Below are 17,691 nucleotides of genomic sequence, written 5' to 3' on the forward strand. Positions count from 1 at the left end.
GCTGCCTAGCTCCATGTTCCTCTCTCGGTTTTTCCTTATTTACTTCCACTTTTAATTTCCCACACTTTTTTCAAATTATTTTTCATCTATTTATAAATAAACAATAATAAGAAATCAGTATTTCTTCCAGAAGGAATAAATAGCTGCATTAAATATTCCAGAATAAATAGTCCAGAAGGAATAAATATCTTCACAAGAAATCCCAAAAGCAAGAAATGCCACTTTGACAAAGTTGGAAGATACATGCAAAGTCACTTTAAGCAATCCTCAGAAGTAAATGTGGTTGTAAAATCTGAGAACAGGGCTAAGAACACATACTGAACAGCAGTATAAAATAGAGTTGAGCAAACTGACTACAAATGTAATCAAAATTTGAACTTCAGATCTATATACATTTTTCTGAAAGCAGAACAAGCTTTAGGGACACTGATGAATTTTTTATTACAACACAGGAGGACAGGTTTAACAGTGCTGAAATTCTGGAGTTTGATACTGATTAAAACCTTGGAAACTATACAGAATATTTCCCCCCTAGAAATGTTAACTCTCCCATCTGGAATGCCTGCAGCCTTTTTTTTTTTTTGCATACACAATCTTGTGGCCATCAATTAAAACAAGAGCAGGTTGCACTCAGTTAAGATATTCAAATGAATTGCTAGAACATCTTTCAGCATTGGGTTATTTCAAAATATTATGTGAGATCCAAATTTCCAAAAGCTTCTATACAACTACTGCTTCCTTACACAAAACCCTGCCTTGGGTTTGGAAAAATAAGCAATTAAGAATGGCTGTTCTGGTCTATACATTCTCTGCATCGTTTTCTTTTCCAACAACAGAACTTTTTAGAACCATTGTAAACATAAGCCAGTCTCTGTAAGAAATGATTTTCATGGAACTGCAGTTTCAAATTAGGCCAGATGCAGTCTGAGATGGAAACTATGGACTTTATTAAGTTGCCATTTGAAAAAAGATTTTGTATTTGGGGTCACTGTGAGGTGAAGGATATTGTTGATGGTGCAGGAATACCTCAATCAACAAAGTAGATGTGTTCCTGGGCATTATTTCTTTGACCAAAATTTTGGTACTGGAGACAGAAATAACATGGAAGAAATACAGCTAGGTTCTTAGTCTCCCACCCCCCAAAACAGCAGTTTCACATGTTTCAGAAAACATTTTATTCAGAACTAACAAATACTGTTTCAAGTGCAGAACATAGATTGGGCTACTCAAATGTATTTGCTGGTTTGCATTGAAGATATACAGTCCCAAACCTGCAAACTAGTGAGCTGTCCTATAACATCAGGACAGGAAACGCCAGCTGTATTTGCTAGTTTTGTCCCTAGAAATACACATCAGGATCTTGTGAAGCTCCTGGCAAACAACAAGAGAGCTATAAGCCCTGAAATTCTTGTACAACATGGTCTGAAATTAAACCCGAAAAGAATTAGTGACTTGCTCCCTCATTCCTGCCACCCAACCCTTTGCTAGAACTGCAAAAATGCTCCCAGTTCTCTTTGTTGGAGGCAACAATTGCTATACAAAGAAATGTGATCTTATTTCAGTTGGGATGAATATAAGATACTACATTTAGGCAGAATATACAATATGAATGACACCTAGCTTTACATCTGAAAAGGATCTAGGGTGTCTTAGTAGACTAAGTAGTAGTCCTTTATTTATTTATTTATTTATTTATTTAGATTGTAAGCCTGAGGGCAGGGAACTATCTAATTAATAATAATAATAATAATTGTAAGCCGCTCTAAGAGCCTTTAGGGCTGAAGGGCAGGGTATAAATAAAAAAGGGTCAACAGTGTGAAGTAACAGCCCAAAAACCCCACTTCAATTCTAGGTTACATTCACCAGAGTACACTTTAAGTATAGTATAATATGGAACTACTTCCATTGATCTGGAATGCTGTGTCTAGTTTCCTTGACACTGTATATAGTTCAATCACAGTTCGAAAAAAAAAAAAAACCTGGAGCATATACAGGTAAGGAGGACAACATGGTAAAAGGTCTCATGGGGAAGGACTCAGGGAATTAGGTATGTATAAGTTGGTAAAGAAAAGACCAAGAGTTTGTTTTCTGCTGCTCCAGAGATAAAGGATGGGGAACAATTGATTAAAATTATGAGAAGTGATTCCATCTAAACATTGGGAAAAACATCTGTAAGAACTATTTGACAATGCCTCGGAGGGTGATGGACTCTCCTTCTTTGGGAGTCTTTAAACAGAGGTAGCATGGCCATCTTTCAGGAATGCTGCAGTTGTGTATTCCTGCATTTCTGAAAACTCTCCTCTCCTGCCTTCATTTTTTTTGTGTGTTCTAAAAAAATGTGTAATGAATGCAGGAGAGGGTTTTTCTCATGCTTGCTGCCTATTCAGAACACCCATCTGCAAGTCATAAGTAACAACTTTTTAAACCAAGAGAGGAAAAATGAAAACAAGCATACCCCCCTACTGTTATTTGCTTAGCTCTTGCTCTTGTTGCAATGCTTCGTTGATAACAACATGCCATTTTAGAAACTGAAATACCTTTACAGCTAAAAGGTAAGTTTTAAGTGGCAAAGGAAAGCTAGAAAAAACTGAACTATTGCAATAAATTTAATAATTGTTGACTAATGAATTCTCTTCTAATCTTGGAGACACTAACAAGCTTATTTGAAGTGAGGAAGGGCCTTGTTACAAGACAAAAAGAAATGAAAAACTGGAGAAGATAAAGGAAAGAAGGTGATCAGAAACAAACATTCTTACCAATTCCATAACCTTGCTCACATTTGTACTCCACTGAGTTGAGCTCTTGGGGCGGTGAGCATTCACCTTGCAGCTCTTCACACAATTTAAATTCCTCTGACCACAAACCATCCTTAGTGCATAGGACAGGAAGCTGAAGCAAAACAGGAACAGAGCAGTTAATGAAAACTAAGGGATTTAAAGATGAATCTTCTTGGCACCTTCACTAAATGTAATGCTACCCATAATCAACTGCCCAAATATGACTCTCACTACTTCAAAAGTTCTTTGCTTTGATTTTGGGATTGCCAATATTTTTATGGAATTGCTGACACAGGTTTGGGAAAAGACACTCTCTAATAATTTTATAAACACTATGCTGTTAGAACTGCTACTAAGACAGTTTTCAAATTCAAATATCATCAGTGGAATAGAACTCTGTGGCTGGTGTGCTCTTCCAGTTCATACTCCTAATTAATTATGAGGAGTATAGAACCAGGGGTTAGTCACAGATGACTTATCTGCACTGCAGAAATAACCCTGTTTGACACCACTTAAACTTGTCCTGGCTCATTGCTATGGAATTGGAGTAAGCTCTGGTGCCACCACCAACTACAAGTTCCAGGATTCCATAATATTGAGCCAGGACAGTTCAAGTGGTGTCAGACAGGATTATTTTTGCAGCACGGATGCAGCCTATTTGAGATGACTTAATGTACAGCATAATGATATGATTTAGTTTCTATGATGCAAGAAACCAGAGAAAGCAAAATTAAGGTCATTTCCCATCCCCTCTGTTGCTCCAGAGACCCCAGTACCTGCAATCTAGCTCTACAGGATAAGCCAACTCAATAGCTATAAGCACGCAGGTAAAGTTAGACAGCCAACCCTCTGCAGAACTGAACCAGCAGCCATCATCTCTGCTTTCCAGCAGAAATCTTAGATGCATTCAGCTTTTTGGGAGCTGGCCACATTACCGAATAGTCCTTACTTTCTTGCTCTGTGGGCTGCAGCTGATGACACATTGGCTGTCCAGCTCAAAGCCATTGGTGCAGCTGTACATTCCCTCAAAGACTGGTGGAGGTGGCTTACACACCACAGGAACACAGGTGCCTTCCTCCCAGAAGCCACTTTCAAGACACTGGATATTTAACAACTTCCTGGATGGGAATGGTTAAAAACACATAAAAACACCAGTTACTTCACTGCATATGTATGTTGGAACATCTCCAAATGGTCAGGAAATAAAAACTGCTGTAAAGAGCAGGATTTTGAGATGGGCCTCCACCTGAATTTCTGGGCATCTTAAAACTCTAGCTACTTTTGTCTATTGAGTAGTACTAGGAATGAGTCACCATCAAATCCATCTTCTCTTCACCACTCCTGCTGAGCAAGGATTTGGAAAGGAGCTGGTGGACTCAGCTTCTACTGCAGCTCAGGCCAATCCAGTGCCAATATCTTCCTTCTAGTTTTAATCCCATCTTGATAACCCCAAGGGAGTGTATCAGTAATTCTGAAAAGGCACATATACTTCTAGGTGAATAGGCTTACATGTATTGTTGCTGTGTGTTTTTAAACAACTGAAAGGTGAACTTATCACTGAGTTTTATTGGCAAGATTTGTTCAGAGGGGGTTGTCTTTCCTTTTTCTGAGACTGAGAGAGTGTGACTTGCTCAAGGTCACTTAGTGGCTTTCCCTGGCCAAGTGGAAATTCCAACCTGGGACTCCAGAATTGTAATTCAATGCTCAATCCACTGCACCATGCTAGCTCTTCTGTATGTATACTGTAGACCCCTGTAACTGTCATGGCTCCATATAGAATCCTGTGATTTGTAGTGTGGTGAGGCACCCTTCAAATTATCTATTACAGAGCAATAGTGCTGTTGTTCAGGAGTGGGTAACAGAACTCTCCAGCAGGGAATTCTAAGGACCCTTCAACAAACTGCAAATCTCAGGATTCCATAGTACAGAACTATGGCAGTTTAAGCTGTACGGAACTGATATAACGGTGTACTTTTCTATGGTAATAGGAAAAAAGAACTTTCCAGACCACATTTAACTGGGTGAGGGGATTAGCTTGGGCCCTGTTTTGCCAAAGGACAGTAGAATGGGTCTAGAAACTAGCATGGTGAACAAATCACTCAGAAATACACTGTGCATTTACTTCTGAAATGTAGTCCATGCTAGAGTGCCCCTCCAAGGTACTGTGGAGTGAAGGAGGGGGGTGATAGATAAGGACAGTAGTTTTCCCAAAAATGAGAGTGTTGTTGCTAAAATAAAATAAAGGGCCATTTGCAAAGTAAGTGATCGAAGACTTATCCCAGAAGAGAGGAGTGATAGTGAGGGAAAGATGAGACAGCAGTGACCAAAGAGTTGTTGTGCAGCAATGCTCCCAGAACTGGAGGGAAAAGAGGTAGTATAAGTGGGGCTGTTGCCAGCTACGATCCTTAGTGGAGGAAAAGCCCAAGCACTCCCCTACTGCATGCCTAAGCCACCTCCTGCGCTTTTAAAAATAGTTGCTAATCATATGGCTTGGACAAACTGACATGATTCACACTGCTGCTGATACAAGGCCTAGAGCAGAGGTAGCAGCTGCTTCAACATGGGCCATTGTAGTCTTCTTGCACTAGTAACTGTGCTCACTGTTGTTCCTAAGCTGAGCAGTTAGTGGGACATATATTTGGAAGGAAGTGATTGATTTTGAACACCATCATCACCATCCACTTTCCTTCTGCCTCATTGCTAGTTAAATACTGCTGCTCCTGTGATTTCATTTACCTTGCCCACCCAATAAGGTTGTCATCCCATCTCTTCAGCTTGCTGCCTCTGAGGTGCGGCAACAACCCAATTTTTATCCTGTGGCATTGTCTGGATACATACTGAGAAGAGGAGGCAAGATCATTATCCCTCACCCCTGCAATGTACATGATATCCTGCACAATGCAGTTTATAGCTAGGATTTGGGATAATTTGAATTATTTTATTTTTATTTTAAGTACTAAACAATTTATCACACACCTGGACTTCCACTATGCTCCTGTTGCCCCAACGTCAAATCGCCCCAACATCGGATCAAATCGTTATTTAAAAAGGGCCCTTTTCCTAACAATTACGAGAATGCTTCCATGATGAAAATGGAAGCGTTCCACTTTAATAACACCAGGAGGCTCCTGTCACAGATTGGTGACGTTGGGGCGACGGGAGCATAGCGGAAGTCCAGGTGTGTGATAAACTCCATAGATAAGAGTAGGGGCTAGTCTAGACATGAGTGTTCTATGCAAATTTGTGTGCGTTTTCACTCATTCACATTGATGGTTAATTTTCTTCACTTTCCTGTTCACATCTTATACACCTTCCCTCTGCGGAAAATGCACACCCATCCGAAGGCATGCAAAGCAGGCTGAAATGAGGAGTATTATAAATGTGTAGACTAGCCCCAGGACACCAACGGAGGTACACTTTTAACAAACAACTTTACATACTTATATCACCTTTCTTTCCCAAGACTAGTCAAAGCAAATTCAATTATTTTAGAAGTGGTATGTTCAAAAGCATTCATTGTGCAAAATAGAAGGAACACACACACACATATATATATATTGCCAGAATGTATAGCAATCACATAATGTTTTTGGTTCAAAATTCAAACTGTATGGATGCAGAATGACTTAGCATAGAGTAAAACCAGCTATTTGTATCATCTGGCATTTAATGAATTCCACATGAGGTCGCAGCTTGCTTCTTTGGTCTTATGAACTTTTTGGGAGGGGTAAGGTTTGAGTGTTAGACTAGGACTCTGGAGACCAAATTTCAGTTCCCAGCTCAGCCATGAAACACACTGGGTTACCTTGGGCAAGTCACACTCTCTCACCTTCAAAGGCAGGCAATGGCAAACCTCCTCTGAACAAATCTTGCCAAGAAAATCCCATAATAGCTTTGCCTTAGGGTTGCCACAAGTCACAAATGACTCAAAGGCACACAACACACACATACGTTCCTACAAGGAAACCACACCACTATGCATCCTTCCCTACTAGACCCTCCATCTGATTTCCCTTCAAATTTTGTTGAAAATACAAACCTAATTATTGTGCCCCAGTCTCTTTGTCATTCTGAAACTAAAGTTTCCTGCACCTCCTACTACAAATCAATCTCTTTGGCCCCTCTCTAATTTCTGTGCCTTTTCCCTGAATTCTGTCCAACTTGTCAATACCGCTGTAATGAAGAGAATGGATTCTTTTGCCAGAAAATATGGCCGCAGCATCTTGAACTACTGAAATGACACAGATTAACTTTAAGCACTACATATATAAAGAAAAGAAACAGTGAGAAAGCTGTGTGTTCACTCTGTAATCCTTGTCGATGAACTTTATATCAGATATTCCCAAGGATGGCATTTGCACTAAAATAATTAATATTTTGAAGGCAGCTGAGGAACACTCTGACCTGATGGAGACATGGTTGTGAAACCTTCACTGATGAACAGCAGCCTTCTAGCTAATATAATAATAGGCATTTGCTCAGCTAGTCAGTGTTAAAATAGAGATGGTATATTCAAAGAGCCGTGCAAACTGTTCTCCACTGCTATATTACTAGCTGTAATCAATCACTGGTAGTTCAATCACTGTACCATTGTAATGAAAGAAGAAGTGACTAGAGCACTTTTCTTTTTATTAATTCTACCAAACACTCCTTCTCATCAATACTGCACAGTTTATACCCATTAGGAGGTGGCTAGTTAAATAGACACACATCCACTTCGCATATCCTCCCACCCTGAGGCCTTGCCATTCAACAACAGACCAACACACAGATTAACATCTTAATCACTTCCTCCCAACCAAGGGCCACACAAGGTCACACACTTCCATGCCATCACCCTCTGAAGATGTCAGCCACAGATGCAGGTGAAACGCCAGCAATAAATTCTTCCAGTATGTGGCCACATAGCCCAGAAAACCCACAGGAAACTATAAAATGCAAAGAGTGAAGCAGTAAATCAGGATCAAATAAAGTAATGGATTGAGGCCACCACCCAACTGTTCAAAGGATCATTCTAACTAAGTCTAAACTAAATCAATTAATTAACATTTCTTGTCTGAACTACCCAAATAGAGTGTGAAAGATTTCATTGTAGCAGAATCACTAGAAGCTATACTAGGTATCTTATTCAGGACTCTTCTTATGCTTCTACAGTTAATTCGATGCCGTTTGATTGGAAAGAGATATAGTTCCTATGTGACATAATATAAACCACCGCTTTGCGGCGGTCTGCCGCCACCGCTGTTTGCTCCGTGAGGGAGCCGCTGCAGCCAAACGACGCGGCTCCCTTACAGAGCAAAAAAGAAGCTCCAAAATGGAGTTTCTTTCCGCGGCGCAGCTATGACGCCGCGAAGTGCCGCTGGTGCACTCATGACATCATAGACGCCACGACACATCTGGACGCTATGCGTCCAAGATGTAAACATGGCGGCTGCCGTCTGGAACGGCCGCTGCCAAAAAATACGTAGTGACTACGTATTAGGGTTAGGGGGGTGCAGAAGCAAAATTTAAATGAATTTTTAAACCAAGAAGAGGGATGTTGAATGATCAATAGGAGAAAACATAATGCAATCAGGATAAAATAAAAAGACAGTTGAAGCAATAGCTTGAAAAACTGTACAAAAGAGATGAAAGCACAACAGATCCCTTCATAGCAGAACCTTTTGATGAAGAAACTACAATTTTACCAAGTAGAAGCTGCTATCAAAGCGCTTTGGTAAAATGCATCACACAGAACCGAACCGAATTGTTTTAAATTACAGAGAGGGAATCCAAATTCTGACAAAAATCTACTGACATATATGGAAAACAAAATAATAACCCAACTGTTGAAAAAGCTCAGTATGTATTCCACTCCTCAAGCAATGGGATGCAAGCGACTGTTGCAACCACTAGACTATTGCACTGATCTTCCATGCAGGCAAAGTGATGTTCAGAATTTTACAACAAAACTTTTTACCATATATGGATTAAATTCAAATTATAAGAAAAGAGATTTCACCTAAACATTAGGAAGAACATGTTTAATGTAAAAACTTTTGGACAGTGGAACAGACTGCTTCTGGGGTTGTGGTGGACTCTCTTTCTTTGGTAGTCTTTAAACAGAGCCTATTTCTCCTTGGATTGCCAAGGACTGATTTAGTAATGTATTTCTGCATGACTAGATGGCCCTAACGTTCTATGATTCTACAGAATGAGAAATGCCAAGCATCGAAGCTAGATTCAGAAAAGGAAGAGGCATTAGATATTTTGGCTAATGGTGCACACCAAAGAATTTCAAAAGAAAACTAGCCTGTGCCTTATAGATTAAAGCGGACTCTTCAAATATGTAGATGATGAAAAATGATGGGTTGCTAAGTGCTATATACTGACTGTCCTGATAAGTAACATATACTGTACTCTGGACAAGAGGTCACTGTCAGGGCAGAATATGAAGAAATAGAATGGTTTTCATAGTTGTTTTGTGGATTTTTCAGACAATGAGGCCATGCTCTAGAAGAATTTATTCCTGACGTTTTGCCAGCAGCTGTGGCTGACAGCTTCAGAGAATCACGCAGAATTCTCTGGTATAGAAGAGAGTGGGGTATATATACTATTGGTAGCAATTTACATGTTAATCCGTGTATTGGTCTGTTGTTGAATGGCAAGGCCTATAGAGTACCTATTTAATTAATGATCCATTGTCTGCTAGGAAATCCCCCTCACCCCAGGTGGTTTTCATTTGCATTTCCTAGGTCTTGATTTTGGTGTATTTTAGGAGGAAAGAAATGCTTAGCCTATGTTTCATGGTTCCAGCTAAGTTCCAGCCACATGGGGAAGCTGTGATAAGAGCAAAGCAACTGGGCCTTGCCTTAAGGTCAGGCTCAGTTGTTCTGACATCCATATTCCCTTTAGGAAGGGAAAGGGACCTGAAGCTGTGCAAGGAAGATAAGATGGACTAGTAGGTCAAATCTGTTCTCTGAGCCTGAGTTGCCCCCATCCTTGTGACACAGAAGAGAGTCCAAATCCTGGGTAGAGAGATACTAGTTTCCCTCTGCCATGATTTGAGTCAGGCAATTTATTCTGATTGACAAAAGTTTCAAGGAAGACAAAGGGAAGTCCTTTATAAAATGTACAACTAATCTTGTCACGGACAGAATGAATATGACTTAAATGGCTTTTAAAAGAGTTTGAAAATACACTTATCAATGGTTATAGGCAGGTGATAGAAACCTCCATGCTTACAGGCAGGATATTACTGAATGTCAATTGTGGAGGTGGGGAGGTAAGATGAATGCATTAGTGCCAGGCTTGGAGGAGTGTCAGACATACTTAGCAAGCTACAGAATACTGGATGCAATGGATCTTTAATCTCAGCATATCAAAATGATTTAGGTAATATAATCCCTATGCTATGATTTTTGGATGTAACATCCACGTCGTTATGAAAAAAATAGTATCTCTGCCCTCAGACAACCATTGCTTTAAGGGCAGGAGGGGCAGGAGGGGAAGTTTAGAAAACTTTGATTTGGGGAAATTAAAAAGGCTTGGGTTCAGAACTTACAAAACCTGTCATTTATTTTAAACAGATCCCCTGAGAATAAAGATGCAGCCACTAGCTGGCACTCTTGGTCCTTCCCAGTGCTGCATCTATAAGAACGGGAAAAAAGACCAGCTTCCTAAGGAAATAATCAGACTTTGACATATTTGGGGTCTGAATGAAATGTTATTTTCATCATGAGATAAGTAGCTATGTAGACATAAGAATAAATGAATCAATCAAATTTTTGTCTGCGTGACTTTTTCATATGTTTTCTTTGAAGGCCATTCTGTTCTATTTCATAATTAATTTGCATTTTTTTCTCAGAAATTGCATTTCATTGTGTATTTTAAAACATACTTTCGTCAAATATGCATTTCTCATACAATTTCATTTCTAAATGCATGTGTTTCAGTATGTTGCTTAATCAAGAAGTGAATTCTGAGAAGTGCAAAATCCGACTGATTTCTATCAGAGCTTCGAAAAATTGTTTCAGAGTGCTGGGAGATTTGAGAAGCTGTAGCCTAAACAAGTAAGGTTTTCAAACTCTGGCTTGTATCAGAATAAAAAAGAAAACTTGTGGGGGTGGTTTGATTATAGAGCAAATTGACCCTCCTCCTCTTCTTTCTCTCAATCCTGACCTGTAGGTGCACCTTTCCCCAGTGTATCGGGGCCTCAGTGGCCAGAACAGCAGTGGCTGAGGCCCCGATCCGCCACTTCCCCGCAGCCTGGAAAGGGGTGTCCTTGGGGCTTCAAGCCCCAAGGACACCCCGCGGTGGCAGGGAGGAGGAGAAAGGGGCTGCTTGGCCCCTTTCTCCCTTGCATTGCTGGGCGCAGCTGTCTGAAAGCTGCGCCCAGCGACACAAACCAGCAACGCAAACCAGGAAGGAGCTCCGAAATGGTCACGTCCGCGCTGCCCCGTATAGAAGCGGCGCGGTCGTGGTGTCGTCATGGCGGCCCCCATGTGGAAGGGGCGCCGCCATTTTGTATGGACTTAGTCTGTACTAGGGTTAGGGGGTGCGGAAGCACCGCCCCTTCCTAACCCTAGTACGGACTAAGTCCGTACTAAAAGGCCCATTTGTAATGGGCCTTAGACAATTATCCCATAAAGGAGAGATAAGTGCTGATAAACAACTGGCTGCAAAGTCTGACAACCACCAACAGCAATTTATGAGGTAAGAAATGATCAACTATGAACCATCCTGCTTGGAATTTATCTTTTCTTTAATGAAATTTCAGCTTGCTTTGCAGGAAGCCTCCCCAGTTAATACACTATGTACACTGCATGAACTCTGAGGGATGATGCTCCTATTCTGATTTCTGAAGCAACATATCTTTATTGCATTCTGGAGGCAATATGCAGAAGAGTTTTATAAAAGAAATGAAAAAATGAATGAAACATGGATTGAACAACCATACGAGGATGAACTCCAAATTATAAAAAGTGAAGTGGAAGCTGCAATTAGAGATTTTGGCAAAAACAAATCACCAGCAACAGATAATATTCCAATGGAATGGGCATTGTAATGCACACAGACCGAAGCAACTCTAGTGCTAACTAATATAAGTCAACAAACAGGGAAAACAAAACAGTGGCCAACAGACTGGAAATGATCAGTATACATCCCAAACCACAAAAAAGGATACACAAAAGACTGCAGCAACTATAGGACCATAACACTAATCTCCCATACAAGCAAGATTATGCTCAAAATTCTGCAGCACAGAGTCCAACCACACCTGGAGAGAGAAATCCCAAAAGCCCAAGTGGGATTCAGCAAAGGAAAAGGCACTGGGGACCACACTGAAAACATAAAGGGCTTTAAACATATACAGATTTGGATGAAATAGTTATACATAGAGTCCTGGCTTTAATAAAAAAGCCACATTTTAACTTAGGACCTTATCACACCACATAAATAACCTGGATTACCTCTTCTGAATTGAAGTTTAATTCGAGAGACAGCTGGGTCCTATTGCAAGGATTTCACCATTGATGCTGTTATGTGAGTCCAACCTTGCTGCAACCCTGGTCCCTGGCGTGCTTCGGCAGTTACTTTTTGCAGTCGGAAAGCTCCCAGTTTCGAAATAAGGCTGCCGAAGTGCACCTGGCACCTGGGCTGCAGCCGGGCTGGACTTACCCAGCAACTTTGGTAGCAAAATCCTTGCTGCCTCCTGAATTAGACTTCAGTTCAAAAGAGGTAAGCCAGGTTATTTAAGCAGTGTGATAAGGTCCTAAGTGTGAGAATGAGGCCCCCATTGGCACCAATTACATTTCCAGGGTAGAGTGTTACACAACCAGTGTACCATAGCAGAGAAGTCTCTCTCCCACATCTGTACAGAGTATATTGCTCCCACTGGTGAGATGTAGAGGAGGGCAATCCTTGCACAGATGTATATAGGGAGATCTTCAAGTATTTTGCTCTCAAGCTATTTAGGGCTTTAAATGTCATCACAAGCCTTTTTAACTCAGTTCAAAATAAAGAACATTTAACATGCAAGTCAGCGATACTGACGTGCTTTTCACAAAAGCTGTGCAAAGTAGGCTAATTTTTCTATCCTAGAATAATTGGGAAGAAGCAACATTTCAAGGCTGCACCTTGTCAGCTACAGCAACACCAACGAAAATGCTTTTTTAAAAAAATCTTCAGGTGCCTGAAAAATATGTTTATCCTTACCTAACCCTGAAATGGTGTGTGGGGAAAAGGGAAGGCAATTTAAGTACCTGCTCACAGAGCCAGCTCAGAAGCTAGTTTACTGAGAGGCACCAGGAAATGATGGAGCAAGACTTTTAAGACTTGCTCCAAGCCTTTCTTTGTAACAGAGCCACTACTACTTCTTCTGATCCTACAAAACTGACATTTATTTAGGATTAGTGACTGAGCCAAAACAAAAATAAAAGAAAAATCAAGAGGTTTTAAAAACCACCTGACATTTAAAGGGCAAAATCTGAAAGCCACAAGAAGATGTATGAGGCACCGGGAGAGCTGTGTTTGATGTGTAGCCCTCAACTGCCATCTTGAAAACATCACATTCCATAAGGCAGGAGGAAATAGCCCTCCCCCAAGTGCCTGCTCTCAATGGACAGGTTTGGGTGCCAAGGAAGCTCACATTATCTGCCAATGGCAAAGGATTTGAGCATTTCAAGCAGGAAAAGAGAAGGAGAGGTGTTTACTGGTAAACTGGTGTGTGTGTGGAAACATTACTTACTGAGGTACTATCCCAGTCCATCCTGTTTTCCACAGTGAATAGTCAAACATTCTAAGACACATCCCTAATTCTTTTTCTCTATTAATGTGACAGAACATATCAGAGAAAATTAGTTTGGATCTATGCGGAAGTGGGGCACCTGGTGCTGGACTACAATCCCCATCAGACCTAGCCAGCACAGGGAATGTTGAAGGATGATGGTAGCTGGAGTAAAAAAAGATCTGGAATGCCCCAAATTCACCATCCCTGGTCTATGATAACATTCTATTACTTTGTGACTGATTTAGACACTGTGTATAATGTCTGAGGATATTTAACCTAGCATTGTGTTAAATAACTTCCATGTGTGCAGATGGATATGTAGATACAAGTACCCTGTTTCCCCGAAAATAAGACATATCCATAAAATAAGCTGTAGCAGGATTTCTAAGCATTTGCGCAATATAAGCTGTACCCTGAAAATAAGACATAGTGATAGGCCCGGCGCAGAATGGAAGGGGGTGGGAAGGTAGCGGAACGATTGGAGCCAATGGTTCTAAAGGAAATGGAGTGGTAAGAAATTCAGCATGGAATTCTGGGTTTGAAGAGTTATGACTATGTTCCAGGAACATAATTCCAAGGAAACGACTTAACTATATTTGAATAAATGTAGATTGTTGTACCATACTTAATAAAAATAAGACATCCCCTGAAAATAAGCCATAGTGTGTCTTCTTGAGGAAAAATAACTATGGCGTGATACATACCTGCATTTTGTAGCGTGCCAGCAGCGATACTAGGGTAAGGGAGAGTGCACCATTCAGACGCTCCCTAACCCTAGTATGAACTCCATACGTCAAAATGGTGGCACCCTATACACATGGGCGCCGCCATTTTGACATGACAGACGCTTAGCGTCCACACATCCTGGCGCTTTTGTGACACCACAAGTGTGCCATTGGCACACTGTGGCATCACAGAGGTGCCGCAAGAAGAACCCGCTTTTTGCGGGTTCATTTTGTTCCGCAAGGGAGCTACACGGTTTGTCCGCTGTGGCTCCCTCGCGGAGCAAACCAGGGTGGCAGGAGACCGCCCTTTTTGGGCGGTCTGTATCCCGCCAAAATAACACAGTGTCTTATTTTTGGGGAAATTAAACTTTAAATATTTCATGTATCTGTTCCTTAAAAAAAACACAAATGTAGATGAAACCAATGAGGATTGGGATTACAATGTATTAGGAGGTTTTTAGATACTTCCCAGTGGCCTAGTCTTGGTAACTCCACCTCACTCCTCCACTGGGTATCACTGTAACCTTTCCAATGCAGGAACAGTAGCTTCAGAAGAAAGGGTGGATTTTTATCGATCACAGCAAAAGAGGAAAAGGGTAAACCTCAAATAAGGAGGCCAGGTTTTACCAGATTAATTGCCCTTGGCATGCACTCTAACATCTCAAGGATGAAAATTGGGGCACATGTGGCCTAGCCATATCAGAGTGTTGTCAAGATGGAAAAAGTTTTTAATTTGGAAGAACACACAACAGCAGCTTCTGTTTGAACCTACAGGATGAAGACAAGATACTCTCAACTTAGTTTGTACCAAGTGAAGTAAGCTGGAGACAAAGGCAGAAAGTGGGAGGAGGAAAGAGAAACTGGGACATTTTGAGAGGAGCTGATAGTGGGACAAGAGAGGATTAATGATGACCATTGCTGATAAATCAGGGCAATTGGAGCATATGTGCGTCCATGGAAAAGGCATTTTATGGAATAAACTAATCCCAAAGAAAGTTGTATGAGGTCAGTTCAAATATCATACCAGAGTGATATCTGACAAATGATGTTGGTTTGTTGCATTATATACTACCAATTCAAACAGAAAATTGTCTAAGATTTGTGAAATGTATGCTGGAAATGTAACAAATAAGAAGGGTATTTTTTTAATCATATGTGGTATGCACACAAGAAAGCTAGTTTGATGCAAAAAAAAATGATTGATTTTCAATTGTAATCTGAACTTTTTCTGTTGGAAATGATGGTTGAACAATTTGAGAAGAATAATACAATATACAATCAATGCTGCAAAAAAGATATATGCTCAGACATGGAAGAAAGATTTAATTCCTGCAAAAGAAATGTGGCTATCTAAACTGAAGGATCTAGCAGAGATGGAAAAAGGATTGTTCTGATTGAAGAAAATTTATTAACAAGATTTTGGAAAGATTAGAAATTGTTAATTGACTTCTTGAAAAACAGCTTAGGTGATTTGATGATTGTTGGTTTTCTTAATTTGTTGTTGTTGTTGCTGTTATGTGCTTTCAGGTCACTTCTGACTTATGGCGACCCTAAGGTGAACCTATCATGGGCTTTTCTTGGCAAGATTTGTTCAGAGGAGGTTTGCCATTGCCTTTCCCTGAGGCTGAGAGCGTGTGACCTGCCCAAGGTCATCCAGGGGTTTTCATGGTTGAGTCAGAAATCGAACCCTGGTCCCCAGAGTTGTAGTCCAACACCCAAACCATTAAGCCACACTGGCTCTCTTTATTAATTAATATGAATTAAATATATAGATAAGTAATGGAGAGAAAAAGGGCAGGTGGGACTTATAATATACCTGCAGAAGACACAGTTGGAAGTCATTTTTTATGTTGATGTATTAGTTGTATATTCTGTTTTGATAGTTTTGTTTATATATTTAGTAGTCTGTAGTTGTGTTGTGTTATTTCTCTTTTATTATTTATAATTTTTTATTCAATAAAAATATTTAAAACTGGGATGTCATATTGAGGATGGAGCAAGCTTGTTTTCTGCTGCGCCAGAGGCTAGGACACAGAGCAATGGATTTAAACGACAAGAAAAGAGATTCCACCTAAACATTAGGAAGAACTTTCTGATGGTAAGAGCTGTTTGATAGTAGAAGATGCTGCCTCAGAGTGTAGTGGAGTCTCCTTCTTTGGTGGTTTTTAAACAGAGGCTGGATGGCCATCTGTCGGGGGTGCTTTGATTAGATGACCCTTGAGGTCTCGTCCAACTCTATGATTCTACCAATTCAAGTACCTAAGAATCTATATAAAAATTAAATTCAGAAAAGTCACAATTAATATACACACACACACACACACACACACACATTGTCCTTCTGCATCACAGATTTGGAAGTGCTGACAGATAGAAAATCAAAGTTCAAATACATGATCTGTTGAGTTAACGGAGAAAAATGAAAGCAGACAAAGAGCTCTAAACCAAGGTTTGTTTCTACATGTCTACGTTCACATCTAAACTATACAATATTTAGCACAAACATACTATGATTCTGTGTATGTGCACAAAGCTAAAGGAACTTTAAAAACAATGTTCAATGATTGTTGCTAGCTAACTAATCATGCCATGAAGATTTTCTGGAGACAGAATTGGGATAGTCTGATCCTGGATATGCCATTGCATCTATGCCTTAGGCTGGCCTTTGCTTCTTTTCAACCAGGCTTCACTAGCAGTGAGCAATGCTGCTCCATCTTTACTGTAATGAGGCCTGGATCACTCTAAATGCAGATATAGTGGAATTATCCACCTGCAAAAGAAGCAAAACAGAGAGCATGTTGCAGGTGAAGTTCTCTACAAAGGGTAGACAGCTCTTACTGTTATACAGTTCAGTAGTAAAGCTTTTGGGGTGCAAGAGTAAAGTGAGCCTCTGTTTTGGGCCCAAACAGACAGGCCAAAATAAAGCTGATTTGGTTCACTTTGGAGGTATGCTGTTTAAATTATGCATGCGGCCTAAGAAGCTGGAAGCTGCGCCAAAGCCATGCTCCAATCCTAAGGACTGGAGCGTAGCTTTGGTGCAGCTTCTGGCCTCTTAAAATGCGTGTGTCATTTAAGCAGCATACCTCCAAAGTGACCGGAAGCAGCTTTATTTTGGCCTGTCTGTTTGGGCCCTTTTGATACAAATATATAGTCTTGCCTGAGCTACAATTGTGGTGATAGCTTTTTTAAACAACAATGGATTAATAAATCTTAATTCTCTGTTCTGATCAATCTGTAGGTCAAATTAGATTATATATTTAGCATGGTTTCAGAAGATCCTCTCTCAAGGGGTAAAAAACTATTTGTTTGTTTATAATCATAGCACACAATGCTCCTAACCACTATATCGTATATGTAGTATCCTTTGTTTTGTGACTGGTAATTGGATGATAAACATGCATTTAATAAGTATATATGA

The 17,691-nt window shown here is 40.3% G+C and overlaps 1 protein-coding gene across 1 annotated transcript in view; it reads right to left on the minus strand.

Moving 5' to 3' along the window:
• The window catches only part of PAPPA2 (pappalysin 2), a 170,232-nt gene that overhangs the window by 28,926 nt on the left and 123,615 nt on the right, over positions 1–17,691 (minus strand). The window contains exons 17-18 of the mRNA XM_042464359.1: positions 3,727–3,895; positions 2,757–2,889 (exon numbers count right to left, since the gene is read on the minus strand). Coding sequence (XP_042320293.1) covers positions 2,757–2,889; positions 3,727–3,895 — 302 coding nt within the window. The remainder of the gene's footprint in view (positions 1–2,756; positions 2,890–3,726; positions 3,896–17,691) is intronic.

The sequence above is a fragment of the Sceloporus undulatus genome, chromosome 4 (genome assembly GCF_019175285.1).
Source record: "Sceloporus undulatus isolate JIND9_A2432 ecotype Alabama chromosome 4, SceUnd_v1.1, whole genome shotgun sequence".
Taxonomy (NCBI): Eukaryota; Metazoa; Chordata; class Lepidosauria; order Squamata; family Phrynosomatidae; genus Sceloporus; species Sceloporus undulatus.